Source organism: Mastacembelus armatus, chromosome 6, assembly GCF_900324485.2.
Source record: "Mastacembelus armatus chromosome 6, fMasArm1.2, whole genome shotgun sequence".
Taxonomy (NCBI): Eukaryota; Metazoa; Chordata; class Actinopteri; order Synbranchiformes; family Mastacembelidae; genus Mastacembelus; species Mastacembelus armatus.
In genome coordinates, this window is record NC_046638.1 from 9,965,466 (window position 1) to 9,993,390 (window position 27,925).

Genomic DNA, 27,925 nt, shown 5'->3' on the forward strand with positions numbered 1-27,925 from the left:
AATATACATCTGCGCATCCAAAGCCGATGGACGTGTAAAAATAGTTTGAACAATGAAATACGCAATCAAGTCAAGTCGCTCAGCTACAATCCACTAGCGCCACCTGCTGATGGTAATCGTCCTGTGCAGGGTTGGCAACTTTCTGTGTGTCCCAGGCCACCTAAGATTAAGAACTACGAATATCTAGTGATACGAATATCTTAGTCCGTTTATAACAAATATCGTTCTGTTTTTTACCCTCAGAAACTTGTATGTAGTTCAGTGTGGGCTTTATATGGTATTATCTGAAACTTTCCTAATTTTCAGTAGGCTACTTCATCCCGGAAGACATCCAGAGTGACGATACGCGTTTTTAACGTTGCCTTAACATTAGCGTTACAAGTGCAATTAAAAGTCCAACATTTCATTTATTATTACAAAATAATTGACATTCCCCCCAAATCATATGATATGTGATTCCAAATAATATAATTCATATTTATTAAATTAATACACCCCCTCCCACCCCCAAGAAAAAGTTCAACCGGAAATCCGCTTTGTAGTTTGGGTGGTTAGCTTAACTGCTCGACAACTGCTTCATCGACCTTGACTCAGCGTTAGTCAGCATGGCAGGGAAGGCATGGAGGTCAGCGGTATGTGCGGAGAAAATGTGTAAATCTTTTATAGCATCGTGTTTCGGTTAATTAGCTCATTGTCGCTAGTTTCTGTGATTGTCGTTCACACAGCTTCCTCAGCGACAGTAATTAGCTTGACGCTAATGTTAACGCCCAGGCTACTTGCTTGTAGTTACTATAGCAACCAGATTCGAGCCCTGTTTGGCTAGCTAGCTAGCGCATTAGCTCACCCTACGTGTTTTGTTTTACGGTGCCCTGTACTAAAGCTGCACAGTTTCTGATAAAGCTGCATAATGAAAACAGATGTGTATGAAATGTCCCTCATCTGCAGATTATAAATCTACTAAGAAAGTGGGGCTTGTCGGTCAATGGCAAGGATAAAATCAAGGCACAGGAAGTAAGTTAAGCATTAAACTTGAACTATCCTTGCACCTTTAGGGAAAGACCTCGAATTCTCCCTCAGTAGCAGTAGCATTAAAATCTGGAATGTGCGTTTTGTTTTGCTACATCTGATGACCAGTTTACTGACTGCTTTCAGATGTGCTTGAAATCTAAACTTGTTTTGCTTGTCCTACAGGTTAACGGCATTGCAACATTAAGTTTGCCAAGTTGTTACTCTTGCTGGCTTTTGAGGCAGCTTATGTGTCTCTAACTTCCATCATTTATGCTTAATACATTGGATTTTTTTTTAATATGGCTGACATATGTAGGACCAACAGCTGCTGTGACCTGGAGTCTCCTCTTTCAGAATGTCCTTTGCAAATTCTCCCAAGGCATACCTGTCTATCTCATGTCTTAGTGTTTGATATAGGACTGTAAAACCCTGACCCCTTTTTATTGCCAGGTGTCCAGGGTGGTTGGAGTGTTGATGAAAGAGACTCCACAACCCAGAACATTCATACGTGGGGTATGTTGAGCCATGATGAAATTGTTTAAGCAATTTTGGTGTAACTGATAACTGACTTTTTAATTTTGGAACTGCATAATTGTTTTCATATGCCTGAATGTTATGTACTGTATGTATCTTTGTGTGTTTTTCCTCACAGATGCAAACTGTTACTTTAATCCCTGGCGATGGAATTGGTCCAGAAATCTCCACTGCTGTTATGAAGATTTTTGAAGCAGCTAAAGTTAGTACTGGAGAACCACAAAAAACATTATTCATCAGGGATATTGACTAGAAAGATTATATCTTCAGGTTGTGATATAAAACACTATATTTGTTTGAACAAATCATTGATATGCAACGTACAAAGCAGATACTATGTGACATGAAATTCAAGTATATATTAATATTATTATTAAAGTTTTAGTTATTAGTTATAAGCAACAAATTCAATTATTTAAATTTAACTGTAAAAATGCATGAAGTTATTTAATATAGTACTTTTGGTTGTATGTACACTTTTGATCTAGGCACCTATTCAGTGGGAAGAGAGAAACGTTACAGCCATTCAGGCCCCTGGTGGAAAGTGGATCATTCCCCCAGATGCCAAAGAATCCATGAACAGAAACAAAATTGGCCTGAAAGGTAACATGGTTAAAAACAATTTTCTAAAAATGTAATTATTTGACAAATTGTTGCTTATGGCAATTATTATATCTTTCTAGGGACTAGTGAATAATCTTTCTGTTCCAGTAGCTTTAACCCCAGCAAAACTGTGAAACTAGACTGACAAACTAGAAAGTAATTTTGCATTATTTAAAAATCTTCAGGTCCTTTGAAGACACCAATAGCCGCTGGCCATCCCTCTATGAACCTGCTCCTGAGGAAAACCTTTGACCTCTATGCAAATGTGCGCCCCTGTGTATCCATTGAGGGCTACAAAACCCCCTACACTAACGTGGACCTGGTCACAATTAGGGAGAACACAGAGGGAGAATACAGTGGGATTGAACATGTAGTAAGCATATTTAACAACACATTACTTGTCCAGAGACATTTTATTGTGTATAGTTTTGTTCTTTTGATTTAATTTATTCCCTATTGAGTCAACATGTCAGCATTTTGTATTTTCTTTATATCAAAATATTGAATCTAACATTGTGGTCTTTTTGTATCCTTTATAGTGTCAGGTAATTTTTTATAGCCTGTGTAGATGCCTTTTAATATTAGGAAGAAAACATTTAATATTTGGTTTTAAAATAATTCAGATACTGTTTATGATCATTATATATGCTATTTATTTCAGATTGTTGATGGAGTTGTACAGAGTATTAAGCTCATTACAGAGCAAGCCAGCCAACGCATTGCAGAGTATGCTTTTGAATATGCCAGAAACAATAAGAGGGCCAGTGTTACTGCTGTCCATAAGGCCAATATTATGTAAGTTGTATTCAGTACAAATTACTTTAATTTTTTTTTATAAAGCAATTTGATGAAATTCAATTGTTGTCCTGTGCTAACATCTTTTATAGGCGCATGTCAGATGGACTTTTTCTGCGAAAATGCAGAGAGGCTGCTGAAAAGAACAAAGATGTGAAATTCACTGAGATGTACTTGGATACTGTGTGCCTTAATGTAAGTCCTAATAGCTTTTGTTATAAATTAGTATAATCTGTCTAAATGTTTTAGACCAATGAGAAGCAATTTGTTTTGTTTTGAGGTAAGTTTGTTTGAGGCTAGGCTAGGGGATATATAAAAGTGGATTGACAGGTATTATTGCATTCTTCTAACTTCTGAATAATAGTGTTGTTACACATGTTTTTTCAGATGGTACAAGATCCCACACAGTTTGATGTACTGGTGATGCCAAATTTGTATGGAGACATCTTGAGGTACATATATGTCACAAGGAAATCTTTGATATTAATAAGTTCAATGATAGATGGTTGGTCTCTATAAGCACATGTTTACAACCTAATTTAATTGTTCAGCACATATAGATATGCATACATTAGATTCTCTAGATACAGTATATAAATGAATTGACATATTACAGTAAATTATGTAATCACGTTTCTACAAGCTGTTGAAATTAAATAACAATTACAAAAACCTAAACTATAATAATAATTTAACACCAATTAAGGAAATACCAGGTCAAAAGTTTAAACAATGTCGATATGGTGACATGATCTGTATTTGTTGCAAAATATGTGCCTATGTATATGATATTTTATTAACAAGGGCATATGTGCATGTAAAATAAATCTAAAGGTGACTCTGTGTGTCTAACATTACAGTGATCTTTGTGCTGGACTAATTGGAGGTCTTGGGGTGACTCCTAGTGGAAACATTGGTGCCAATGGTGTGGCCATCTTTGAGTCGGTATGTTCTTTTTGTTGCCATTTGTCTGACTTTTTCTTGGCAGTTGAGAGGTTTCACTATTACATGTTCAAAGTGTGAGTTGCACAGTAGAAGTTATGTGTGGAATGAGCTAATGATGGCAAATTAATGTTTGGCTTTTTTGTCTTTAACTTTTCTGAAATTTGATGTTTATAGAAATGGCAACCATGATGATGAATTGTGGTATATTTTTCCTTTCAGGTTCATGGAACTGCCCCAGATATAGCAGGGAAAGACATGGCTAATCCTACTGCCTTGCTGCTTAGTGCAGTCATGATGCTACGACACATGGGCCTGCATGGCCATGCCAAGAAGATCGAAACTGCCTGCTTTGACGTCATTCGAGACAAAAAGGTAACCTTTTTTTTTTCTTTTTTTTTTTCCATGAAATGAAAACATGCATTTTTGGTTACATGTTCCTGATTTTTAATACTTTTATTATCCATCTGAAAGGTTCTAACAAAAGACCTGGGAGGAAACTCAAAGTGCTCAGAATTCACGCAAGAAATATGTCAAAGGGTGCAAGATTCAAAGGATGCTTAAGGAGGCTAAAAGGGCATTGCTAGGTTTTGCACTACATTACTTAATCATGTCATATTTTAAGATGAGATAAACTTTATCTGCTTCATTTTAACCAAAATCTGTTGGGTTTTTTTTTTTAAAGATTCAGGAATTTAAGATCCTGAATATTTTATTTTTACGCACACTCCAAAGCTTTGGAGAAAGCTCCTAAGTATGGATATAAGATGTACATGTTATTCTTTAACAATTTTTTCTTTTTCTGGTGAACAATTTAATCTGCTATTGGTATCGGTATGGTATTGTCTCTTTATGGACCAGATTTGGTCTCTTCTCTGATGTATTTGACACTGTTATTTTGAGTCCTTAATAATACAAACATTATCAGGTTTCCATAGCATGAAACTTGAAAATGTTTTGCACCAAGTCTCCTCTTCAGGACACGCTGCTTTTTTATTACTGCCAATATTGTAAATGTATAAATGCACTTACTCATGTATCATGAATGTTATCATTAATATTATTCACTGTCATGGGCATAAAATGCACCCTCAGTTGTTACAGTGATGATCACCTCGAGTGTTGACCAGAGGCAAATATTAATTAGAGGATAATATATTATTTAGCAGTAAGATTCATCAAAATAAACATTGTGACCGGTATTGTGAATACAAGTATTATTCATCATTTAAAATACAATTTTGGTTTACTCATTAATTAAAAAAAGCAAACATGGTTTCGCTGTTACTTTTGCTCTGTGTAGACAAGACACAATAATATAATTAAATTCCATGCATGTCGATAACAATGATGTGAGTGATGTGTGATTTTCATACAGTTACACAATAATCTCTTAACAGTAGGAAGATGATAGTATTCTTGATAGAGCCTCTTTGGTATGTCTCCAACAGGCTAATTGAGTTTTATTGTGGGGCCTGAAATAAGAAAGACGATGTAAAGAGCAATAGTTCACTGTGATCTCCAAACTGTATGGCTTTCAATACAAAAAGCATAATAATGGATTAACGTAATCTACCCATCTCTTTGGAAGAAGAGGTCCTTCTTCAGAACAGTCTACTTTTGCATGTGTTGGTACTCGGCATCTCTATTGGCCCATGGTCTCTGCGTTACTGCAACACTAAAACTATGAATTAAATCATAAGAATCTCATATTTTCACATAAATCATGATTATATGTTTAAATAAACAACTTCAGTATGGCACTAGAATTCAGCAGCTTATATTAGTTTAGAAATGGTTATTTTAAAGTTTAATATAACCTACATGCATGCCTGCTGAGATCACAGTGAACTATTGCTCTTTACATTGTTTTTATTGTTTCAGGCACCTACATACCTGCTGGAAAACTAAATGTAGATTACCCTTAAAAACACTGACAGAAACTTCCTCTTCTTTCCTATCTTCATGCAAAGCCCCATAGGGCTGTTGAATTAGAACAAAGATAGCGGAGCAATATCTCTTCTTCAGAAAAAGTCCACTCAGGTGCAGATATTGTATAGAATGTGAGTTGATGACCTATTACAAGCAATTTTCTCATAGTAACATTATTTGATACTTAAAATCTTGTGTTCTTTAGCCATAAGCTGTAAGTAAATTAGACAATGACATTACATTTTACATCTGATACAGTCATCACTGCAATAGTAGGTCACCAACAGTCTGCAAAATCAGGAATACTTCAATCCAATTATAGATTGGTGTCCAAGAATTCTATAGTCTATGGATCTATCCTATCTATCTATATAATATGAGTAGGTCAAGATGATCCCAATGATAGTGTTATATGACCTAATGGCGCCTCCACTTGGAACTAAGTGGAACTAAAGCATGTTCTGAAAAAAAGTAAGTCATTAGAAAGTATGACAGTGGAGCTTATAATCATGCCTACATTTTAGCTGTTATTTTGTCAAATGTCCAAATGCATGCTATTTTGCTATATATGTTACATTATATACATTATCTCTCTCTCATATATCTATATCTATACATAGATATCTATATCTATATATAGGTATAGATAGATTTTATCCACAATATGGTAACATATACCTGAGAATAACATAGTATATAAAACATATAGTGTAACAGCATCTATCCTGGAAAATCCTGACAGCCCATCCCCCGTCCCCCTGTTTAGCGCTCAGGTATTTTCTAGACTCCGCAGTCCCAGGCAACGAAACATCCGGCTCCTTTACTCAGAGCGCTCCAGAAAGTTCTGCACTGCTGAGCGGGTATAAGAGCCAGCCATCTTCCACCGCGACACTCAGTGTAACCGGAACGAAAGCAAGGACAGCGGTAATAGGCGGTGAGTAAGGAAGCACGATGGAATATAAACTTACGGAACATATACCTGTGCAACTCATAAGCACTAACGGTTTCATTCAAGCTTAACGTGGCGCTAATATTGCTAAGACGGTATGTTTGGATAGGGATTGTCATGGAACTAACCACATGGTAACCTTATCTGAGGCAAACCCTGCTGTATTTTAACAGTCACCGGTTAATGTTGTTTTTAGCTTAGCTAACTGTGCTCGAGTAGAGCGGACACTGGGGCTAATATGAGCTTGGTCATTGGAGAACGTTAATATTTTAGCAACCGTTAACTTCAGATTTTTGACTTAGTGTAACGTTAACGTCTCATCCAAGCGTTTAAACCCTCAGGGCATAGCTAATATTGATTTAACGCTACAGAGCTTTATGTAATGTCTATAACCTTATGTGTTTCTGCTTTATTTTATTTTAGATTGTTGTCATCATGGTTCACGAAACCGGCTACTACGATCTGTTGGGTGTCAGCCCCAAAGCTTCGTCGGAAGAAATTAAGAAAGCCTACAGAAAACTCGCACTGAAATATCACCCCGATAAGAACCCCAACGAAGGAGAGAAGGTGAGTTAGTTAGCTAGTTACATGCAGAGACGTTTGGGTTGTCCCTGCAGCCGTCCCTGGCCTGCTGAAAATGCCTTTTCTAATTTTAAACCGCACGCCTTGTTGAATGGACAGGGCGAACTTTCTGGAAGGATCTAGTTGCAGCTCCTCTCTTTAGGTTAACCCTCACACCCTACTGAAATGCCTCAGGCTGCGGTGTTATCAGATAGTGAATTTAATATTTAACATTAAAGAAAATAAATTGTGCATCGTTGTCTTTATAATCTTGTAACATATGTGAAGTGGTCATTAGACTGAGGATTTATGGGAAGAACTTGGACTGACAGTTTAACGCTACAGATGGCAGTCATCTGCACTTTTTCCATTTTTTGCAAGTTTCCAGAGTCATTATCAGAAAATATTAAAATACATATCAAGCATCTACCTCATGAAATTGTCTGTCATTACCACTTACAAGAGAGAAAAAGGAATGATTTAACAAAATTTATCATTTGTAACCTGTTATCTTGCTTTCAAACATGACTCATGGTTTGTTTTATTTCCACAGTTCAAGCTCATATCTCAGGCATACGAGGTCCTTTCAGATCCTAAGAAGAGAGACTTGTATGACCATGGAGGGGAACAAGCGATCAAAGAAGGAGGAATGAGCGGTGGACATTCCCCTATGGACATTTTCAACATGTTCTTTGGAGGTGGTGGGAGGATGCAGAGAGAGAGAAGAGGTAAGGATTTATTAGTTTTATAAGGAATCTAGAAGTAGGCTGTAAGTTCATATCTTCTAATTCATGTAACTTATATGTGTTTAATTTATATTTATATATTTGTTCTTCTGTAGGGAAGAATGTTGTCCATCAGCTTGGTGTTACATTGGAGGAGATGTACAATGGTGCCACCAGGAAGCTTGGACTCCAGAAAAATGTAATTTGTGAAAAATGTGAAGGTGTGTATTCTTTTTTTTTTTTTTTTTTTTAAATCCCATATCCAATAAAGTTTCTTCTGAAGTTCAGCCACTGACATCCTGTTTTTCTTTTTTTTTTTTTAAACAGGTTACGGTGGTAAGAAAGGTGCCTTGGAGAAGTGTTCAAATTGCAAAGGAAGAGGAGTACAAGTCAAAGTGCAACAGATTGGACCAGGCATGATCCAACAAATCCAAAGCATGTGTCCAGACTGCCAGGGACAGGGTGAGAAATTCAACTCAAAGGATCGCTGCAAGAACTGCAATGGACACAAAGTTGAGCGCAAGAAGAAAATTCTTGAAGTTCACGTTGACAAAGGTAAGTCAACCCTCTCATCTGAGACAGTGTTACTTTCTAAAAAAGGATGATAGAAATAAATGCCTTAACTAAACTGTAAACAAATGTGTCGTGCAGGTATGAAAGATGGTCAGAAAATTACATTTCATGGAGAAGGTGACCAGGAACCTGGATTGGAGCCTGGGGATGTTATAATTGTGCTGGATCAGAAGGAGCACCCTGTTTTCCAGAGACAAGATGATAATTTAGTAATCAAGTTGGATATCAAACTTGTCGAGGCCCTGTGTGGTTTCAAGAAGACCATTGAAACATTAGACAAAAGAATGCTCGTCATCACCACAGAGCCAGGTAAGTTACTGAGTCCCTGGCCTCCTGGTAAATGTTTTCTTGGTAGGGAATTTTTATAATTCATATTTCACTAACGTGTGTCTTTATACCAACAGGTGAAGTAATCAAGCATAATGATGTAAAATGTGTTCAGAATGAGGGCATGCCACTTTTTAGGGATCCCTATGAAAGGGGACAGCTTATTATTCAGTTCAAGGTAAGGCACTTGATGAATTCCACCAATGTGACAAAACTCAGCATTTCAATATTTTTGTCAGACTCTTAGTTGTAAACATAAATTTAAGCTAAATATAATTTATGCTACAGGTGGAATTCCCAGAAAAACACTGGCTCCCAGAGCATCTTATGTTCCAGCTGGAAAGACTGCTTCCTCCCAGGGACGATGTGATGATTACTGATGACATGGAGGAGGTGGAACTTTGTGAGGTGGATGTGCGGACAGAACAGAGGAGCTTCAGTGGAGAAGCTTATGAGGAAGATGAGGATGGACCCAGAGCCGGAGTGCAATGTCAGACACAGTGATTGTAGTCTATGATACTAATATGTTGCATAGCATGTGGACTTTCTATGTTGTTTTGGACTTTTTTTTTTTTTTCTTTCTTTCTTTTTCTGGTGAAGCACAAGGTTTGATCCACCTTTAACTCCCATTTTTCACAAACCAGTGCACTATAACTTAGTAACTTTAAGTGAAGAACAGTTGCCAATACCAGTTTTTATTTCTCTTTCATCAGTGATATGCAAGTGGAGTACTCATCTCACATTTTCTATTTCCACAGTTATCAAAACTGAATTTTGGTGTTCTTGGCACATATGTTCCTTATTTACTGCCCATGTCTTTTATATGTATATGTTTCCTAAGACATTTATGGCACATGTTTTCTTTTCATTCAGAAGACAAAGGGACTAAATGTATGCTTTCTGTGAAGGTATTTTCAGTCATGACAAACATTTTTGGTTATTTCTCAATAAAAGTCCCTGAATGCTTAAAAATTTCTGTCAGGTTTCTTTATTGATTTAATGATTTAGTATTTTGCATATTAAAAATTTTGTTACTAAGTTTAGAAATTCATGATACTAAAAGATCTGTATAGTGACACAACCCATCATTATTGAATGCACTATGCTGTGACAAATGGAAAAATAAGGGCTTTATCAAAAGCAAGGCATAATTACAGACAGTTGGGTGGGTAATCCTTTTTTTAGTGTTGCTTTCTCCTGAAAGAACAACCTGTAAATTTAAAATAAGAAAATCTAAATCAGTTTATCTGCCTTTACAACATAAGTATATGTGAGCTGAAGGTAATGATACATTGAAACATTAATTACCCTCTGTCAGTCTGGCCTTTCCTCCTTTTGGCTGGCACAACACAGTTGAGCATCCCACACAGAGTACCACTGTCTGTGCATGGCTGAACACAGTGGTGATCTTGTAGCAGCCTGCAAAGAAACAGCTAAACTGTAAACAAACAGATGGAATACATATTATATAAATGCGCTTCATTGATGTTCCAGGATTTCCATCAATGGTGGAAGAAGTACTCAAAATCTTAACCTAAAGAACTACTACTACCATCTAAAAGACTCTGTATAGGTAAAGGTAGTTTACTTTACATAAAAAAAATTTTTAGTAAAAACATAAATATTAGATTACTAGCAAAATTTACTTAAAATATGAAACATTTTTGGCATTTTCCTGTGCAATATAGTGAATCAGAAGCATTTACTAGCATAAAATAAAAAACTTTGAAGTGCAAGAAGCTAAGGATAGTACTTTCCACCAATGAGGGCCATGTATATAATATGGTGTAAAAGATGGACTAATCACTGCATTTTATTATTTAAACATGTATGACACCTCTCAGGATTACTTGAATATACTCCTTATTATACCTGGACACTTCACATCCATAAAGTAGGAGTTAGGACTCTGAACAAGTCTTTTCTTTTTATGTTGTCTTCTCTCATGATCAACAGTAGGGTGGAGGAGATCTCTGGCCAGCTACATTGTGTGGAAGATACAAAACAGGAGGTGACATTTAATTTGACAAACACAAGTTCAGTAAAATAAAAGTAACCGTAAAGCAGAGTTGTAGTACGCAAAGTATATATACAAAGTACTTTTTTTTTTCTTATCTTGCCTGATAAACGCATGTAATTATACCACACTGTCGAGGCATTTGTTTTGTTTTGATCAGCTGCAGGCAACATGACAAATAACATGCATTGTTAGCTACAGACACTCGCTTAGATTAGCTTAAAAGTAGCTAATGCTAAATAAACTGGCTTTGTAAAAACCAATCTGGTTAAACAAACCGTGATGAAAGTTTATATCGCAGTTTATATAGCACACAGATACGATTATCATGCTGTTGGGTTTCAGGAAGTAGTCGCCACCCGTGTTTGTTAGCTAACTTCCAGTCCATGTGCTGCTGCTTGTCTCATATCGAATCTACTCTCGGAGGGTTATAACCCCACAGACTCACGGCGGGTAGTTGACGATAATAAAAAAAAAACACTACTGTTTGCATATGAACTCAAACGCAACAAATGACCACAAAAAATGTAACTTACAGGCATTATCACCGTGCTGGACTCGCTTTTGTGTGCATACGTGGGCTGGTGGGATAGGAGAAGAAACTGTGCAGCAGCAGGAACTGAACCGTCCAACGCTGAGGCGATGATATCACTCAGTATTACACTACTAACACCTGGTAAATAAAGTCTCATGAATACAAATCTGCCACCTTCAACAATGTGCATAGCAGTGTTCACTGTATACACAGACGGAGATGCAAAATATTGTAGGGTTTTTTGTTGTTGTTTTTTTTTTTTGTTTTGTTTCTTTTGCACAGTATCTGGAGTGATATTTTTGATAAGACGCAAAGACGTTTTTATAAAATATGGAAAGGAAAAATAAAAATGAGGAAAAACTTATTTTTTGTTTTCATGAAGGTTTTTGTTTCTCCATGTCAACATTGAGTTAAACCTTCATGAATTAATTAGCTCCGTTTGGTAAATTACAGTCACTTTATAATTAAATTAATATTTTTAAAAAAACATGAGGGATATAATCAGTGAATGGTTGTTTTTTGTTCGTTATTAAAAAAGCAAGTAATGGCTTAAAAACAAACAAATACTGTTATCTGGCTAACCGGTTCCCCCACCCCCGTTTAAACTACATGAACCGTCATGCAAAGCAGAAAGTGACGTCACTTATCTCGGCACCGGTCTGCTGCAAGTCTGCTGCTACACAGACAGTTGAGGGTATCCAGACTGGGGGATCCCGGGGTAAGTAGGGCCCTTATAAGATCGAAACGTAGGCGGCTACAGTTTGGTGAAATGGCGAAAACCTACGATTATCTCTTCAAATTGTTGCTCATCGGAGACAGTGGAGTCGGGAAGACATGCCTGCTGTTCAGGTTCAGCGAGGACTCTTTCAACACCACCTTCATATCCACAATAGGTGAGTAGCCTACCCTGCAGCCGCCCCTTAAGATCAAGTCTGACATAATGCATGTCCATGTTAACAGAATATAATGATTTACTGCATTGCACTAATGGTGGTCAATATATGTAGTAATGGTAGTATCCTATCACTAATTTATATTATATAGTACAGTCCCACAAGGTTTATAGGGACGCATGAGCAAGACAATGGGACTGAGAGAAAAATAATGATCTCCTGTCCTTGATGCTTGATAGGCACTAGTAAGGTTAAATCTAAAATGAGATCAAAACTACTGCAGTTCATTTTGGAATAATCCTCTGTAACTTGACATAGGATTAGTAGTTTGTAATGTAAAAAAAAAAAAAGACATTCCCTTATCACAGAAGTGATAGCCATGCATCTATGTGACAGTGATGTCATGTAACTAATCAATTCAGTGAGCATCAGTGTATGTCACACTGTCTGATCATTTATTCAAATGCAGGAATAGACTTCAAAATCAGAACAATTGAGCTCGATGGAAAGAGAGTCAAACTTCAAATTTGGTAAGTGTGATGTGAGCAGGCTCTTTATTTATTTATTATTTATTAATCTGAGACTGCCATCCTACATCCATCCTACAAGTGAACAATATCTGTACCTTTTCTATTTGCTTTGACGTTCTCAGGGACACTGCGGGACAGGAAAGATTTCGCACCATCACTACAGCTTACTACAGAGGAGCTATGGTGAGCCTTTGCTTCATCCTTCACTTGCTCACTGTAGATCTATCTTATATGTCACTAGGTCTAAGACAGTGCTTGTGAGGATGACTGTTTTCTTCACAGGGCATTATGTTGGTGTACGACATCTGCAATGACAAGTCTTTTGAAAATATAAAAAACTGGATTAGAAATATCGAAGAGGTGAGTTTTGAATTGAAACATATTAGTCATTAAAGAGGTCTATTAATATATTTAGAATGAAATTAATACTGAGAGGAACCTGCATTGCATAATGAGTCTTTTAACTTGTTCCAGCATGCCTCATCTGATGTGGAGAAAATGATCCTGGGTAACAAATGTGACATGACTGACAGGAGACAGGTGTCCAAAGACAGAGGTGAAAAAGTGAGTTCCTGCTGCCAGTTATTACTAAAAAGCAATCTCAAACAAATGTAGTGCATTTTTTTAAAATGATCTCTGCACCACAATAACATACCTTTATCTCACTTAGCTGGCTATTGATTATGGAGTTAAGTTCTTGGAAACCAGTGCAAAGTCTAGCCTAAATGTGGAGGAGGTAAGCGGAACTATTTAACCCTGAAAGCACAAATGTTAAACTGATACGTTTAACATTTGTTTTCAATTTTTCTTTCATCATATTTTTTCTGTCACCCAAGGCTTTTTATACCATGGGAAGAGACATATTACATAACCTGAGCTCAAAGACAGTAAGTGTTTAAGAGTTGCTTATAACCTGTGCTACACTTTCTGTGAAACCTTACTTTTTATTATTGCATTTATTGCATTTTTATTAAATCATATCTTTTCTTTTTAGACCGACAGCAATGCCGGAGGATCAGGCAAGCCAGTCAAGATCACAGAGAAAAAGTCTAAAAGAATTAAACTATTCAAGTGTTCACTCCTCTAGATTGCCAATTTGTAGTGTTTGTGGCTCACAGCTAGTGTGACTTTGCTGTTTGGGAGAGTTCCTGCCTCCTGAATGTCCTCGCAGCAGCAGCAGCAGCAGAAGTGCTCATAATGAGAGGGCCTTACTGCTAGCTGAAACTCACAGGCTCATGAGGGGTTGAGATGCCATCTTAATCTACTGACCAGAAGAGGATCAATGAGGAATGAGGCCTGATATTGTATATCCGCACATGTGAAAGACTGCGTGATTGTCAGCGGTGGTTTGTAGCTGATCCTGCAGATTCTGCTCATGGGGGGCAGTGATTCTGTTGGCATATATAATACCTCTGTTGGAGCTCATGAAACTATCTTAGTTACACATATTTGTCTTATGAATGTATAACAAGAAAAAATAAATCATAGTCTTTCATATATTGTAGCATTTTTATACTACCTATTGTCATATTTATGATAATGATGCTGTGAAATATGCTGTGAGATGATGTGAGAGATAAGTCTCAGTACTGACTGTATTAATAGGCTTATGGTCTTTGTTTGAAGTGGCAATATTTCTGTTTATTCATGTGTGCCTAGGAGTTACAGTATTGTGATAGGAAAAAAAACAATGTATAAATACAACCTTGTATTTGCTTATTTGTATTTATTTTTTTAAAATGGAACCTTTATTTACACAAGTTTTTGTGTACAAAAAAAAAACTGAATGGGTTGTTTGTTTGTTGGAAGCTGTATATAATACATGTTGTCAATATGTGCATGAAAGCTGAAGTGGCACCTCTGAGTGGGTCATTATTAAGCACATTTTACAATATCTAAAAAGACTGTATGTGGAAGTTTGAACCATATATAGAAAATTCATGTTTTTTGCTCTCCACATAGTGTATAATGTAAGCACAACTAACATGTATAAATTTTATTTCCACCTTAAACTCTAGGGAATCCAACAGGTTCACTTTCCATCTCCAATGTGAAAACACTATGCCTGGGAAAAGTTGTAATGTAAGCTACTGTATGTTACACCAATGAAAAGTAAAGACGTAAAGTAAAGAGTAAAACTTTGAGGAAGACTGTTATGTTGGTTCTGCGTTGACGTGTAAAATTAGCTGCAAATATTGAGAATTTGTTTTTTTTTTCTTTTTTTTTCATGTTTCTATTGATTTTTGTTGCTGCTTTTCTTCAAGACTCTCTTTGTGGTTCTCATTTCTTTTCCTGTGCATCATCCTCTCTTTTTGCCCTCCTCATCTTTCCCTCATCTTCTCCTCCAACAGCTACCATCCTGCAGGCTTCAACAAGGTCTCTCTCACTGCTAGAGGCTCTTGGCTCCTTGCTCACTATCAAACACTTTGCATTCCTCGCACTCGCATTCCAGCTGTGTGACCTATGAGAGGACAAATTCTTTTTGTCATCTACAGTCAGATACTCGGCAGTGTCTGAGACATTTCTCTTTCCATTCATCAGTGACCTGTGGCCTGCATGTTGGAGCATATCATCATCTGTCTCTGTTGGGGTGTAGACGATGCTGCTCATAGCCCTCTTCTTTGTGATGGGTGAAGTTTGATTTGGGTTTTCAGTAGAGACATTTCTCAGAGATTCAGTCCTCTTTGGAGGAGATGAGGTTTCCAGCAGCGGTTCTGCCTCCTTTATCGGGTCGTCTGCCTCCTCTGGTTCATCGGGAGGGCTGACAACGATGGTGCTCATAGACCTTCTCTTTGTCAAATGAGATGTGGCTTGGTCTTCAACTGGATAGATTCTCAAGGATTTAGTTCTTTTTGGAGGAGAAGAGGGCTTTAGTCTATTCTTATCTGTTAGTCTATCGAGCAGCATTGTGCTGCCTTGTTTCATGTTAGTTATAGCATCTTGACTTGATGATACAGAAACAGATTTTTGTTCACATGGAGATATGAGAATGTCCACACATGAACTGGGTCGTGATTTTGAAAAACCAGCAACTTCTAAGGTCTGACCTCCTTCTTTTGTGCTGAGAGTAGAAGTGCTGGAGGCTTGTCGCAGACTCTTCTGTCTTTCTAGACCGCCCTTTGTTGTGTCCTCTGTATCTTTCTGCTTTGCTGCAAACTCCTCCATGTCCATGTGGAAACGGTAAAGGCTGTAACCATCAGCGCTGTTAATACTGCTCTGGCGAAGGAGGGAGGAAGGGTCACACACGGAGGAGTTTCGAGAATAGGTTCTCGTTAGTTCCAGTCTGTCCACTCCTGCAAGTTTTTCCAGGGCGACTGCCATCCTTCCGTGAATCTCCTCCAGTTGAGCCAAGCGCAGATCTACTGTCTGCAGGGAGGCCTTCATAGTATTCTCCCTCTCATTTACCTCCTCCAGACGCATGGACATGTTCTCAACTCTGCCAAGAATGCAAAAGAGAAAAAAACATTTGCATAAGTATGAATTTTAACCCACATGCTTAGAAATGTCTAAACTAAACTTGAAAAAGGGTTTCACCTCTCTGAGGTTACTTTGATGCGTTCATCACTGGAAGACTGCTGCTCATCCTCTTTCTCGCGGAAATATTCTTCTACACATTGTTCTTCAAACTCATACAGATTTTTTAGCTCCTCCGGATTGAGCCTCAGCTCTGGTAGAAATAAATCAGGAGCACATAGATATGTCAGGACTAAAACTTCTAAAAGTGTCAGCGGGCTAAAACATAAGATTATTCATTTTTAGTGACCCATTATACAATATTTTTAATCAATTTGTTCACTTTATACATAAAGTATATCATGTCTAGCATGAATGTCATTTAGCCAATCAAATGTATTAATCTATAGTTGAGCACTTTAGTTAGATTTTGGATAGATGTTTTGTATCCGTCATGAAAGACTAACTGAGTCCTCGATCCTTCTCGTCAAGCTCTCCCTCCTGCTTCTTCTTGGAACATCGTCTAAACAGCCGGCTGAAGAGGATGTACAGGTGGCTGAAGATGATGAGAGGTGGAGGCAGGATTGGACGGTCATGGAAAGTCATGATCAGCTGATACCTCTGGAACTTCCACACCTGGTTGGAAATGGACTTTACTTCAAAGAATGTGTTGCTGTTGGAAAAGACACACAGCCCAGTGAGTACCAAGTGTAACAGTACTGTAGATGTTTGTGGTAAAATGACAGAAGGGCATTAGGATATGTATTTACTTAAAGACTGCTATGAGCAGGTTGACCAGAAGAATGTTTGCTACGAGAAGATAACAGGCCATAATAGCAGGTGTGAGCCAGGCACCAGGGATGCACGGCGGCAGTTTCTTTCCATCCTCATCATATAAATGTTCTCCACATGGAGCTGTGAAAAATACAGTTTCAGCTATAGAGTTTATTATGAAATCTCAGTTAATTGGAATTTCTTTCTTGACTTAAAAAAAAAAATACTCACGGTTAATTTCCATTGCATAGACTGAAATCCAAGACAAATGCAGTCGCACAGAAACATGAAAAAAAAAACATTAAATAAAATATATATATATAATTTATATCATACTTCTGTCAAGGTCAAGCTGATTGCCATGAAAACGTAGACTGCTGCCATGAGCCACACAAAGAAGTTATAGCTGTACATTTGATCTCTGCACTCTTTTAAATCTCAGTATACTATATATTCAGATATATTAGAAACTTCCTTTAAAAAACAACTGTTTTTGTTAATCCGGGCTTTTGCTGTAGTGTTCTTTCCTTCACCCTCACAGAAAGAAGACTGATAGAAAAGAAAACTTGAAGGCAGATGATTGTGATTGAGAATGGTGAGATAATACCTACTCTGTATTTTTTTTTTTTAAATTAGGAAACTGTTAAAAGTTTACCAGCAGAGGGAGACAAAGTATTGAGGGGTTTCAATGTAATGCATTTCTATGAAACACCTCATAATTCAAGACCTAGAAATTAATGTAACGCTGATCATCTGCCCAGAATCAGGAAACAGAATCTTACTATGAATTCTAGTCTTACGGTCTATCGAGTCCGCAAAAACCTCTCCATAGATCATCCAGTAGGGCATGTAGAAAATGTTTCTGGCCAAGCGCCATGTTGGCTCCTCATCAGGGTGAAGGATGGCCTGCCGAGCCACCCCAAAGCTCATAAGCACCACCAGCATGATCACTACAAAGTACATCATATCAATCATCTGAAAGACAAGAAGAAAACACAAATGTCAATTTAGTGTTCATTCCAATTGGAGACATGTCCTGTCTTCCATGTTGTGAAACACTAAACTTCATTACCATCTTCCCTATCATCATCACATAGGGTCCCAGGTATTTGTTGACGCCAAAGATGTCCAAGACACGAATGTACCAGAAGATGATGTCTATGCAGTAAATGACTCTGCCATAGCCCATATAAGGTTCAGGCTGCAGCCGTAGCATAAGACCAAGGAGGAAGGTGGAAATGGCAACCAGGTCTGTGATGTTCCAGTACTCCTCCAGCCACACACTTATCTTCTGTTTCAGCTTTCCTGGCTCTGACATCAGAATCTGGACACCACAGTATGAAGTTCAAAACATTTTTAACACATATAATGACTCAAATCTAATGAAACTGGTAATATGCTGTGGCTTTTACCTGTCTGACTTTTTCAGTGCCAAGTGTGAGGATGTACGCAATGACTGTCCACTCTTGTATGGAAGGCCATCGCTCCATTTTCACCAGGATTATGTAGTTGTACAACATCAAATAGCCCAGATAGGAAATCTATTAAAAAGACATTAATCATGGAGTCATTTTTGTAAGTTACAGCTATATTTAATATGCTTGTAATAATTAGCTTCACGCAAAACAAAGGAACTTACAGTGTTGAACCAGAATTTGGTGAAAGGTGCATCGTAAAACTCAAAGAATCTTTTCCCAATGGGGATTTTGTGAACTTTAGCGCTGCCCTCCTCTTCATCTCCCTTCCGGGATGTTGCATCTGTATTAGGTTCCTACAACATAACAGCATAACTCAGCTTTTCATCCTCCCAACTTGACAAAAACGCATATTAACTCATCTTGAAAATAAATGAGTTTGATGGCATCAGCATAAACAAGGACCTTGCTGGATTTTGTGTCATCATCTTTTCCTTTTTCCTCCTCTTTGCCTCCTGGTGCATGATAGGGTGCATCGTCTCCAAGACGGAAATCCAGTAGTAGAATCAGAGGAGGAAAAATGATCCCCAGAATAACCTAGATGAGAAAACATTTACAGTTTCTAAAAGATACAGTGAGTATGTTGTTTACTTACAGCGAAATCAATACCAATGCTATATCATTTATTACAATTACATGAGAAAATATTTTCTGTTTACTTAAAAGGAAACCATTTTGATATCTACCTTGAGGCCTGGGCTTTTGCCAATCCTTAAACAGCCCATCCACATGTCAGTGAGCAACATCTGGCTGCAGGTGTGGGCAATAAAGTCACGCTGCTTCGCAGCCACCGCCAGCTTCAGACAGGTGGAGTTACTCCAGTTAACCAGCTCGTATGTTAAGAGCTTCATGGCCACCTGTTCATCATGCTTGTAGGACTGGTCCAGCAGTTCGTAGGCCAACTGGCCAAATTCTCTGTGAAACAATAACAATCACTCATATACAGCACTTTTCAAAGATGACAGTGAAATAAATATAAACAAAAAACATTAATATAGACATTTCAGAAGCAAAAAGGATAGTTTGAAGTTATTATTGAAATTATAAAGTGAACCTAAAATATTTGGAGTAGTGGACAGGCAACTGACATTATAGTGATACACGCTGTGTGACAATAACATGACACTACAACTGAGACCTGTGCAAGAAATGTTGTATGTACTGACTTGGAGTTGTTCTCCAGGTCTTGGGAGATGTCATCCACCAGTTCACTCTCAGAACACTCATGGGCCATGCCTTTATACAGTTTACAAGCCACTAGGGCTTTGGCCATAGCTTCTTCTCCACGCTGCCAGAGGAACAGCGCCATCTTCTGGCGCTTCATCAGGACCGCCCACAGCATTAGCTCATGGAAGGGGTACTTGAATCGACAGACCTCAGGATCATCCACATCAATCTCCACTTCTTCCTCTTTCTTCTTTTTTGGCTTTTTCTTGCCCTTTGGCCTCGGTTCATCATCCTAACAAAATAAGAAATATATGAGACATTATTCTGCTGTACAGTTTTCATCGTTTTAGATGTTGTGGTGAAAAGGACGTCCCACCTCCATTCCCAGAAGCTTCAGAGCTTTTGGCTGCAAGAAAAGAACAAAATGGGACAGTTAATATTAGATGTTACTTGATATGATGATCAGGCTATTAATATTTATTTATTTTCATTGATGCGTACCCTTTTTAATCCATACAAATTATTGTAGAGATTGCGAAAAACCTTCCTGGTGTAATTGCTTCTGTATGCTCCACCCATGAGATACTCCAGCACCAGGCCAATATCAATCAAAGTGATCTGATAATCCGGAGGAAGGTTTCCCTGCAGAATCATCAAAGGAATATATGGCATAGTAAGTGTCTCAAACTGAAAAAAAAAACTGAAATACTTTGAAACGCTACATATTAAAACATGCTTTAGGAAGATCATTGTACCTTTTTGACGTCTCTAACAACTGCATGCAGTGTGTTAGCGGGGCCAAGTTTCTGAAAGAAGAGAATAGCAGATATCAGAGCAGGAAAAGTGCTGAAAAGTGCTTTATTTCATATTTTGCATATCTTTTAAGGAATCTCATTTTTATTTACTGCAATGTGTCAGGCCCACCGTGTTGTATAACTCCTCCAGTCTTGGAATGGTGAGAAAGTGGTGAATATTGACCCCATTCTCAAGGAGCAGTTTAACAAAGTCCACTCTGTCTAGCACCAGAGCATCCATCATAGCCTGCTCCAGAGAATTTACCTAAGCAAAGGCAATAAATGAACCAGACTAATGATAATTTGCATACAGCCATCATTCTATTCTCTCGGGTTTTTTAAAAATCTCACTCCTACCCAGCGAATTAACTCCAACTTCCTTGGGTCTGTTTCTTCTGGAGGATCAGGCTTTGTCTTTCCCTTCCCCTTCCCTTTCTTTGCACGGGTCTTGTTGCGGGGAGCACTGGCAGGACTTTTCTGCTTCTCCTGGGTCAGGGCTACAGAGGTTGCAGTGTTGGCAACTGCACCAGCGGGCTGCCCAGAGAAATAAAAGAGGACAGAAGTTATAGCTCGTCTTTGAATAAATACAAACATACCTGTCTTCTTATTTTCTGCATCAATCAAAATCAAACATTATGTCATTGGAATTTTATAGATTAGATAAGTCATTTTAAACAGGCTCCTTATGTCCTTACGTCCACACTCTCTTCTTGAAGCAATTCTATTTCAAATTATTTTACTTTCAACAGCAAATTCTTCCCTTCAGTCCTAAATACATCTCTGGGAACTTTGCAACTATAGTGTACTCGTGTGGAAGGATAACATGATTCTGATATGAGCACCACTCACTGGTAAATTGTGTCCATAAACGAAGATGTGATTGCGAGCAATATCCACTCTGTTCCAAGCCAGAGCCAAACTGAGCTGGTCTGCTGCTGAGGCATTCGTGCCTGAGTGACAAAAGCGAGACAGAGAGAACAGTATGCACATAGTAGAAATAGCTGTGAGAGAACAATATATAAATATGTACTCTAAGTCTGCTTAAGGTAACTATTGTGATACAGTCAAAGAATACCTTTTAACAAGGCAGTAAGAATGGCCATTTCAATATCTTGTTGTCCCTCTGAACCCATTCGAAAAACTGTGATCTACATGTAAAGAAATAATAAATCAATAAAAGAAGAAACTATTTCAGATGTGAGTTAGTCAGTCATAAACTATAATGGTGGAATCTGTGAAAAAAAACAACACACAAATGAAAAACAAAAACAGTGGAAGGAATGTTTTTCTGCATTCACTGTAGGTGTAAACATATGGTGTCAACAGATAGTTGATTCTTTCAGCATAATCTCTCACTCTGTGGATGACTCTTCGGACACAAACAACTGACTTTCAGACAGTACTAGCCTTGTTGTAGACTTGACTATATCAAATGAAATTATGCTGACGGTCCTGTGACATGTGTGGCCATGGTAAATGGAATTAGGTTGGCATCAATATGTGGCATTGCACCAGAGATTTCAGAGCTGGTCTCAAGATTCGTTAATAATGAGTAGCCTGCATCAGCTGAAGCAGTAAAATGTTGTATTCTAATAATACATCATTGCAAATTTCAGCTCTCTGAGTCAGTGTTTTTATTTGTCTAGCCCAGCTGTTCACACGGGATGCACTGAGGATGAAAGGATTATCAGTGGCACTGATTCACCTGTAGGTTAGTCATGGCACTTAAGGTTAAGAGCAATAGTGTGGCCTCTTAGCTGTGTATAAAGTGTTCAGACAACTTAGCAGCTCTGTCACATTGTCTGGGTCAGGAATCAGTTAAACATAAATGGTAAAAGCCCATGGTAGTACTGTTTAAGTTGCTTATCTGAGTGTGATGGAGCATTAGGTTGTCTAATACATCAGGGATAGAGGGTTCAGAGTCACTGGGTGAGTGATAGCTCTCTAGGCACTGAAAAAAGCAAAGGGAGTGGAGTGAGAGAGGAACCTGCCTGGGGATTAGGGAGACGGATCCTCGCCTCCATCTGTGTGCTGCATGCTTACTGTGCATGGATGAAGTAAGACCTTCTGCTAGGCAGGTGGTAGTTTTTGCTGATCTTCGCCACTCAAATGTATAGAGTGTGGAGATTATATGCGCTTACGCACAAACTACTAATCACATCACTTATGCCTGTGGAAATCTGCTGGAAATGCACAAATGCTGTTACTATTTATGTGCCAAGGTCTCCAGCAAACACTTTGGAGAAACACTCTCATCTCTGGGATTAGTCTGCTATCTGTGAAGATTCATATCAAGATTGTGCATTTCATCGTAGAGTGCCATATTGTTTGCAGTAACGTTACGAGCAGCGTCAGACACCTTGTGCCACTTTACAGCTGTGTGCTTTGTGTGTGTGCATGAGGGTTTATGTTGGCCTATGGTGAAGCTGCAAATGCCCAGGATGATGATGACCACACGTGATCTCAGCAAGGAGAAATAACAGGCAGGTTTTGGGGATTATGTATATTCAATATGTTAATGGAAATACACAGAATGGAGTGGATGAATGACAATGGAGACAGATGCTTCACAACTCATGAAATATTTATTGATTGACACGTTATTTTCATATACAAGATAATTGTGAAAGACATGGAGGTGATGTTCACACCTTATTTTTCCACTTGTACAGTTTTCTTCTACTCACCAGTTCCCTTTTCTTCATGCACTCCATTATCATGAGCAAGATCTGCTGCGATTGACTTTTGCTATAATTGAAAGTCTTCTGAATTGTCACCAAAAGTTGGTCTCGAACGTCGTCATTAACCAGACTGAAAGAAGAGATTTAAAGATAACCTTTCAACTTTTTAATGGAGGAACAGCAAAGCAAAGGAGAAGTCCTCGAAAATCTCACCCTGCATCTTCTGAGAACTTGTGTGCAAAGGAAATGATGTCAGAAGCACGACCACTGCCATCACACACCACCACGGGTATGGGAGGTTCGTCTCTCAGACTCTCTAGGGCAATGGAGATAACGTTTGGACCTCCCTCCACTATCAGACACACCAGAGGAACACCTTGACCCAAACCTGGAACACAAAGCAAAAATGAACAGTTTTTAAAACCTATCTATCCATTTAACATTAATGTCACCTCCCAGCAACTGAACTTTGAGAATGACATGCTGACATGGGCTATGTTGATATGATGTGCGAACAAGAAAAACCAGAGGAGGGAGGCACTGAAGTCAGAGGTGACAGCTGAGCATCCCTTTGCTGTCCCTGCCTTATCTGAGCTCCAGGCATAGGATGACAAAGGGAAGCCCACAGGTCACAGAGGAGCTCTCCAGTCACATGTCCAACAAGACTTTGGTTCACACTTACACACCTTGGAAGAGGTATGTTTCTAGGCAGCTGTGGAGCACTGTGAGACTTACGTGTGTTGATCTTCTGCAGGGAGATGTGCTTTTCCAGTAGTCGACGGAGTTTGACCTCAGAGCCGTATTTCCCACTTGTGCCGTTGTCGGTCAGGATGAAGTGGGAGTGGCTGTTGTTGAGAACTGCCAGTTTGCTCAGTGGATTTGCCATTGTCTGATAGGGTCTGGTTACCTGGAAAAAGAAGAATAAATTAGCTTGAAATATTTTAAGAATAATTAACACAAAGTACCTTTTTTTTTTAAATACATATGCAAATGTTCTCACATCTTTTCCAATAAGGTCTTCTTTGTTTTCCAGGATCCCCCATGGAGCAATTCCTATTGCACACACTTTCCCTCGTGACTTGGAGGAATGATCCTTTAAGGCATCTCCGACATGACGGATAACCCCTACATGGTAATAAACAAAATACAGCCACAGGAAAAATTATTCTTTTCAGCTGCCTAATGGAGCTATATCATGGGACACACTGTGTGTTGCATGCAAAAACCCACACAGTGTTTCATTTGTGATGAATTGTCCCACAAAAGCTCTAATTATAGTGCTTAAACCTGTGACAATGGGTTAGTTAAATCTCCCCCAGGAAATTGCAGAATCTGTATTATGTAATGACAATTTAGAGCAAAGGTAATCTTCTAATGTCACAAGCTGTTATTTGTTAAGTGAACATTAAAAGCATTATCCTGAACTGGCAGTGTCCTACCCGTGTTGACTCCACCCGTGAAGATCCAGGCCCCAGTGGTGACGGCAGCTTTGATCAAGCCTTTGCCAAACACTTGCTTGAGCTTGGGCTGGAGGTCAAAGTTCTGGAGACCTCCGTGCACAGAAATGAGCAATGTGGGGAGCTCCAACTGCCAGTCCTTCACCATCAAATGCAGCAAGTTGTCAGGCTTGGTGTCATAGGAAACCCGGATATACTAGTAAAGAAAAGAACATCCAATGTTGTGAATTATTTGTAATCAAACCAAAAAGTCACTTTATCTGCTGTGAGTTTTAAACAGGAAGTCAGATGTGAGACATGATTTTAAGGTCACACCAACTATATCAACACAGATGTAATTTTTCAGTGACTCAGAGTTACCATGGCCTTGTTGATGAATCCTCCACCCTGGAACTCAATTATTCCAAAGGCGTCTGTTGGGTAAGTCCTGGTGTGTTTGGTCACAGTCCATTTATCCTTTGGCGTGTCAATCTGCACCAGCTGGTTCATTTCCTCTACTGAGTTGGCACCAGGAGGGATGGCCACATGCTGCGTTGCCAGCTGACCACAGGCACATCTAGACAGAGCACAGAGCGTACACCAAGGGTCAGTCAGCGAGAAGAAAGTGAAAGAGCCATGCCAGGGAGTGTTGTTTTGTCTGTGTCTTTTCCTCAAAATGCACATAGCATAGGCTCTTTCATGACTGTGCCCATTTTTGGAGAGGTACATGTCTCAGCAAACAAAGGGCTGTGCTGCCTGGCTGCTCTCAGCCTGTTTTTGGAGGACAGGACTGTAATGATGTCGTACATCACACTCTACTAATTTGAACCACTATAAACCACCTATAACCTGTAGTCATTGGTGTCACAAATGAATGAATTTACAAAATAGCAATTATTTTTGATCTATTTGAAACAATATAATGTGAAGTGACCAGGAGTCTTTTTTATCTAATTATATAGTATTTGTGTTTTATTCACTTTTCACTTAAATGAACAAATGAATAGTAAAGAGATGAAGCCATGGTAGCAGAATCTGGCTAAATGTAAAAGTTTTGATAAATTACAGTCATGTTCTTTCTTTCTCTTGACTAATAATAGTGACATAGCTGCTGCTACAACCTATAAGGTCACATGTTTGCAACAAGTAATCACTATTTAAACGGTCATAATTACCTGGTTGGGTCCTTGCTGGGAAATATGTGGATACATTCTCTTTTAAGAAAGGTCCTCTCAATCCAAACTTTCTGTGCCTGCAAAGAGAAAAAATAGGACAGAATGTTACTTGACATTATGTGCTGTCATACCAGTCACATGGAGATCATACTTGCTTACTTGTTTCACTGCTTGTTTCAATGCCTGTTAGTGATTATGATTCATATATGATCACAATAAGGATGAGAGTGTTATTCCCAGGGTTGAAGAATCCCTGCTGACAAACAACTCTGTGGTATTATACACCTTTCTCTGTCTACTAGAGTTTGAAAGGCAGCCAGTGAAAAGCATCACATTTCTGTCTGAGCCTTTTCCAGGTCAGAGCAAAAATAACTCAAAAGATCAAAGCAAAGTTTCTCTGAGGGCCATTGTTGGAAGTGGAGGCCTAATTAGGACCATGGCACTGGAAGCCAGTCTTTCCAAGAAAACACACAGAAGTTATATTAAAAAAAAACAACAAAAAACCTAATCCCAAAACTATTCTTAGATTTATGAGTCTGAAGTCATAGTTATATAAGGAACATAGATAAGTATTAATGACCAGGCATCACAAGTGCCTATAACACTGTACGGTTACTGTTCTCTCTCTCTCTCTCTCTCTCTCTCTCCTTCTTTATCTGAACAAATGGCCTGAGCTGTCTTTTACATTCTGTATAAAAAGTGTCCGAAGCAAAGCTCGACACTTTATATTCTTCACCCACAAACATATTTTGATTGCATCCTGATGGTATCCCCATGGTGTCATACTCTTCATGTTATTTTATATTATCTGTTATTAATTATGTTAGTTTTTTTTTACATGACTACACACTGTGAATCTATTTTCATGGCCAATATGCCTATTGATGACATATGTTTTTTTTTTAACCTACTTGTAGTTGAATTTCTTTTGTATAATCTTTCTTTTTTTTTTTAACTTGCTCTTAAATTCACACTTTTTTCACATTAAGGATTCACCTTGATTCATCCTAATAAAAAATTGTCATCACCTAATGATTGGTTAACTATATAAGACCAGTTTTGCTGCACCACTACTTAGAGCTATTTTTACTACACAGTATTCCCAGTAAAAACCATTCTGTTCTTTTTTTTTTGCATTTGCATTTTATTCTTTTAAATATTAAACTGTTTACATGAGGACAATTTGGTTATTTAAAATACAGCTACCTTACGTTCTTGCAAAAATATAAAAATTGCTGCTGCTGTTTTTGTGTCTGTCTTGTTGCAGCAGTTTTCCATCTCAGTGCTATCATGCATCAAGCAATCAAAACTCATAAAGCACTGCTCTGCTCACATTCACAATATCTGAAATCACTTTCAGCGTTGTAAAATTCATACTGCACCTCTAGCCACTCCGTAATATCTAATTAACTCTGTTATAAAAGTAATTAAATTAAGTTTTAGGAGACGCAGTTATAGAATAAAGATACACTTACACATGGTCTTCTTTCCGAGTCGAGTGCTGCTGGAGATTAAGCCTAAAGAGTGGAGGGGGTCTACAGTCTGCTGCTCCTCTACCAGAGTTTTCTCCTGGTGCTCCACTCCCAGCCAAGTGCTCTTATTGAATCCCACAGGACATGAAACTTCTTCACTTTATGAAGGCCAGTTAATATGATGAGCATGTGAGCATGGTCTTTGTTCGCCCAAGTCTCATGACTCCAGTTCAAGGTAATCCTTTTGGGAGTCCCATGACCCTTTCTCCATGCCCACAGGGTATTTTCATCCTCCGCTTGAACAGGGCACAATAAATCTACTTTGATAACTGGCCCCTAATCTCCCAATTTGTTGAAACTCCTTTCTTTGTGTTCACTTCACACTGTTAACTGTGTGGAAGATTACAGTTTGTGCGAGAAGCAGAGTTGAGCGGAGTGGCCAACCTAAAAGCACTGCAGTCTTGATCATAGGCTCCCCAACTTTTAATTTGAAAATTTTCACTCCCTCCAGCTACTTTGATTTCAACCCAATTTGCATAATTGGGAGAATTGGATGCAGGCATTCTTTTGGAAG

The 27,925-nt window shown here is 38.4% G+C and overlaps 5 protein-coding genes across 6 annotated transcripts; 3 read left to right on the top strand and 2 right to left on the bottom strand.

Moving 5' to 3' along the window:
* The first annotated feature begins 511 nt into the window (after window positions 1-511).
* On the top strand, window positions 512-5,230 carry idh3a (isocitrate dehydrogenase (NAD(+)) 3 catalytic subunit alpha). 2 transcript variants are annotated; one of them, XM_026312547.1, is made up of 12 exons: window positions 545-632; window positions 946-1,011; window positions 1,459-1,521; window positions 1,661-1,744; window positions 2,031-2,145; window positions 2,331-2,518; window positions 2,807-2,940; window positions 3,033-3,135; window positions 3,328-3,392; window positions 3,801-3,885; window positions 4,105-4,257; window positions 4,357-5,230. In XM_026312547.1, exons 1-12 carry the CDS (start codon window positions 606-608, stop codon window positions 4,444-4,446), a joined length of 1,173 nt encoding a protein of 390 aa, XP_026168332.1. In that variant the 5' UTR covers window positions 545-605; the 3' UTR covers window positions 4,447-5,230. The 2 variants fall into 2 exon arrangements, with proteins under 2 accessions (XP_026168333.1, XP_026168332.1); XM_026312548.1 differs by lacking the exon at window positions 946-1,011 and having other exon boundaries at window positions 512-632.
* A 1,365-nt stretch (window positions 5,231-6,595) lies between these two features.
* dnaja (DnaJ heat shock protein family (Hsp40) member A) lies at window positions 6,596-9,925 on the top strand. Its single transcript, XM_026312442.2, has 8 exons — window positions 6,596-6,748; window positions 7,187-7,330; window positions 7,878-8,052; window positions 8,166-8,270; window positions 8,377-8,604; window positions 8,701-8,931; window positions 9,027-9,127; window positions 9,238-9,925. Exons 2-8 carry the CDS (start codon window positions 7,199-7,201, stop codon window positions 9,451-9,453), a joined length of 1,188 nt encoding a protein of 395 aa, XP_026168227.1. The 5' UTR covers window positions 6,596-6,748; window positions 7,187-7,198; the 3' UTR covers window positions 9,454-9,925.
* Window positions 9,922-11,654, bottom strand: rps27l (ribosomal protein S27 like). Its single transcript, XM_026312446.1, has 4 exons — window positions 11,503-11,654; window positions 10,822-10,930; window positions 10,258-10,368; window positions 9,922-10,159 (listed from the first exon to the last, which is right to left on the bottom strand). The coding sequence occupies exons 1-4, from the start codon at window positions 11,506-11,508 to the stop codon at window positions 10,131-10,133; spliced, it is 255 nt and encodes an 84-aa protein (XP_026168231.1). The 5' UTR covers window positions 11,509-11,654; the 3' UTR covers window positions 9,922-10,130.
* Window positions 11,655-12,062: 408 nt separating this feature from the next.
* On the top strand, window positions 12,063-14,633 carry LOC113133558 (ras-related protein Rab-8B). The gene is made up of 8 exons (XM_026312445.1): window positions 12,063-12,394; window positions 12,864-12,924; window positions 13,047-13,107; window positions 13,207-13,284; window positions 13,399-13,488; window positions 13,595-13,660; window positions 13,761-13,811; window positions 13,919-14,633. The coding sequence occupies exons 1-8, from the start codon at window positions 12,271-12,273 to the stop codon at window positions 14,009-14,011; spliced, it is 624 nt and encodes a 207-aa protein (XP_026168230.1). The 5' UTR covers window positions 12,063-12,270; the 3' UTR covers window positions 14,012-14,633.
* Window positions 14,634-23,192: 8,559 nt separating this feature from the next.
* On the bottom strand, window positions 23,193-27,490 carry trpm1b (transient receptor potential cation channel, subfamily M, member 1b). The gene is made up of 8 exons (XM_026312444.1): window positions 27,355-27,490; window positions 25,880-25,956; window positions 25,086-25,281; window positions 24,708-24,921; window positions 24,269-24,393; window positions 24,004-24,175; window positions 23,482-23,656; window positions 23,193-23,398 (listed from the first exon to the last, which is right to left on the bottom strand). Exons 3-8 carry the CDS (start codon window positions 25,212-25,214, stop codon window positions 23,233-23,235), a joined length of 981 nt encoding a protein of 326 aa, XP_026168229.1. The 5' UTR covers window positions 25,215-25,281; window positions 25,880-25,956; window positions 27,355-27,490; the 3' UTR covers window positions 23,193-23,232.
* Between the last annotated feature and the right edge of the window lie 435 nt (window positions 27,491-27,925).

What these genes read in the sequence shown, in the direction of transcription:
- idh3a (XM_026312547.1), top strand. Translation starts at nt 606, where the DNA reads ATGGCAGGGAAGGCATGGAGGTCAGCG. An exon ending in AGATTTTTGAAGCAGCTAAA is followed by an intron (nt 1,745 to 2,030) that starts GTTAGTACTGGA and finishes CTTTTGATCTAG; the next exon opens with GCACCTATTCAGTGGGAAGA. An exon ending in ACAGTGGGATTGAACATGTA is followed by an intron (nt 2,519 to 2,806) that starts GTAAGCATATTT and finishes TATTTATTTCAG; the next exon opens with ATTGTTGATGGAGTTGTACA.
- dnaja (XM_026312442.2), top strand. Translation starts at nt 7,199, where the DNA reads ATGGTTCACGAAACCGGCTACTACGATCTGTTGGGTGTCAGCCCCAAA. An exon ending in AATTTGTGAAAAATGTGAAG is followed by an intron (nt 8,271 to 8,376) that starts GTGTGTATTCTT and finishes TTTTTTAAACAG; the next exon opens with GTTACGGTGGTAAGAAAGGT. An exon ending in TGAAGTTCACGTTGACAAAG is followed by an intron (nt 8,605 to 8,700) that starts GTAAGTCAACCC and finishes TGTGTCGTGCAG; the next exon opens with GTATGAAAGATGGTCAGAAA.
- rps27l (XM_026312446.1), bottom strand. An exon ending in TATGGATGTGAAGTGTCCAG is followed by an intron (nt 10,369 to 10,821) that starts GTATAATAAGGA and finishes GTTTCTTTGCAG; the next exon opens with GCTGCTACAAGATCACCACT. An exon ending in AAAGGCCAGACTGACAGAGG is followed by an intron (nt 10,160 to 10,257) that starts GTAATTAATGTT and finishes TTAAATTTACAG; the next exon opens with GTTGTTCTTTCAGGAGAAAG.
- LOC113133558 (XM_026312445.1), top strand. Translation starts at nt 12,271, where the DNA reads ATGGCGAAAACCTACGATTATCTCTTCAAATTGTTGCTCATCGGAGAC. An exon ending in AGAGTCAAACTTCAAATTTG is followed by an intron (nt 12,925 to 13,046) that starts GTAAGTGTGATG and finishes TGACGTTCTCAG; the next exon opens with GGACACTGCGGGACAGGAAA. An exon ending in GGATTAGAAATATCGAAGAG is followed by an intron (nt 13,285 to 13,398) that starts GTGAGTTTTGAA and finishes AACTTGTTCCAG; the next exon opens with CATGCCTCATCTGATGTGGA.
- trpm1b (XM_026312444.1), bottom strand. Translation starts at nt 25,214, where the DNA reads ATGAACCAGCTGGTGCAGATTGACACGCCAAAGGATAAATGGACTGTG. An exon ending in CCTGCAGAAGATCAACACAC is followed by an intron (nt 23,657 to 24,003) that starts GTAAGTCTCACA and finishes TTTGTGTTCCAG; the next exon opens with GTTTGGGTCAAGGTGTTCCT. An exon ending in AAGTTCTCAGAAGATGCAGG is followed by an intron (nt 23,399 to 23,481) that starts GTGAGATTTTCG and finishes CTCTTCTTTCAG; the next exon opens with TCTGGTTAATGACGACGTTC.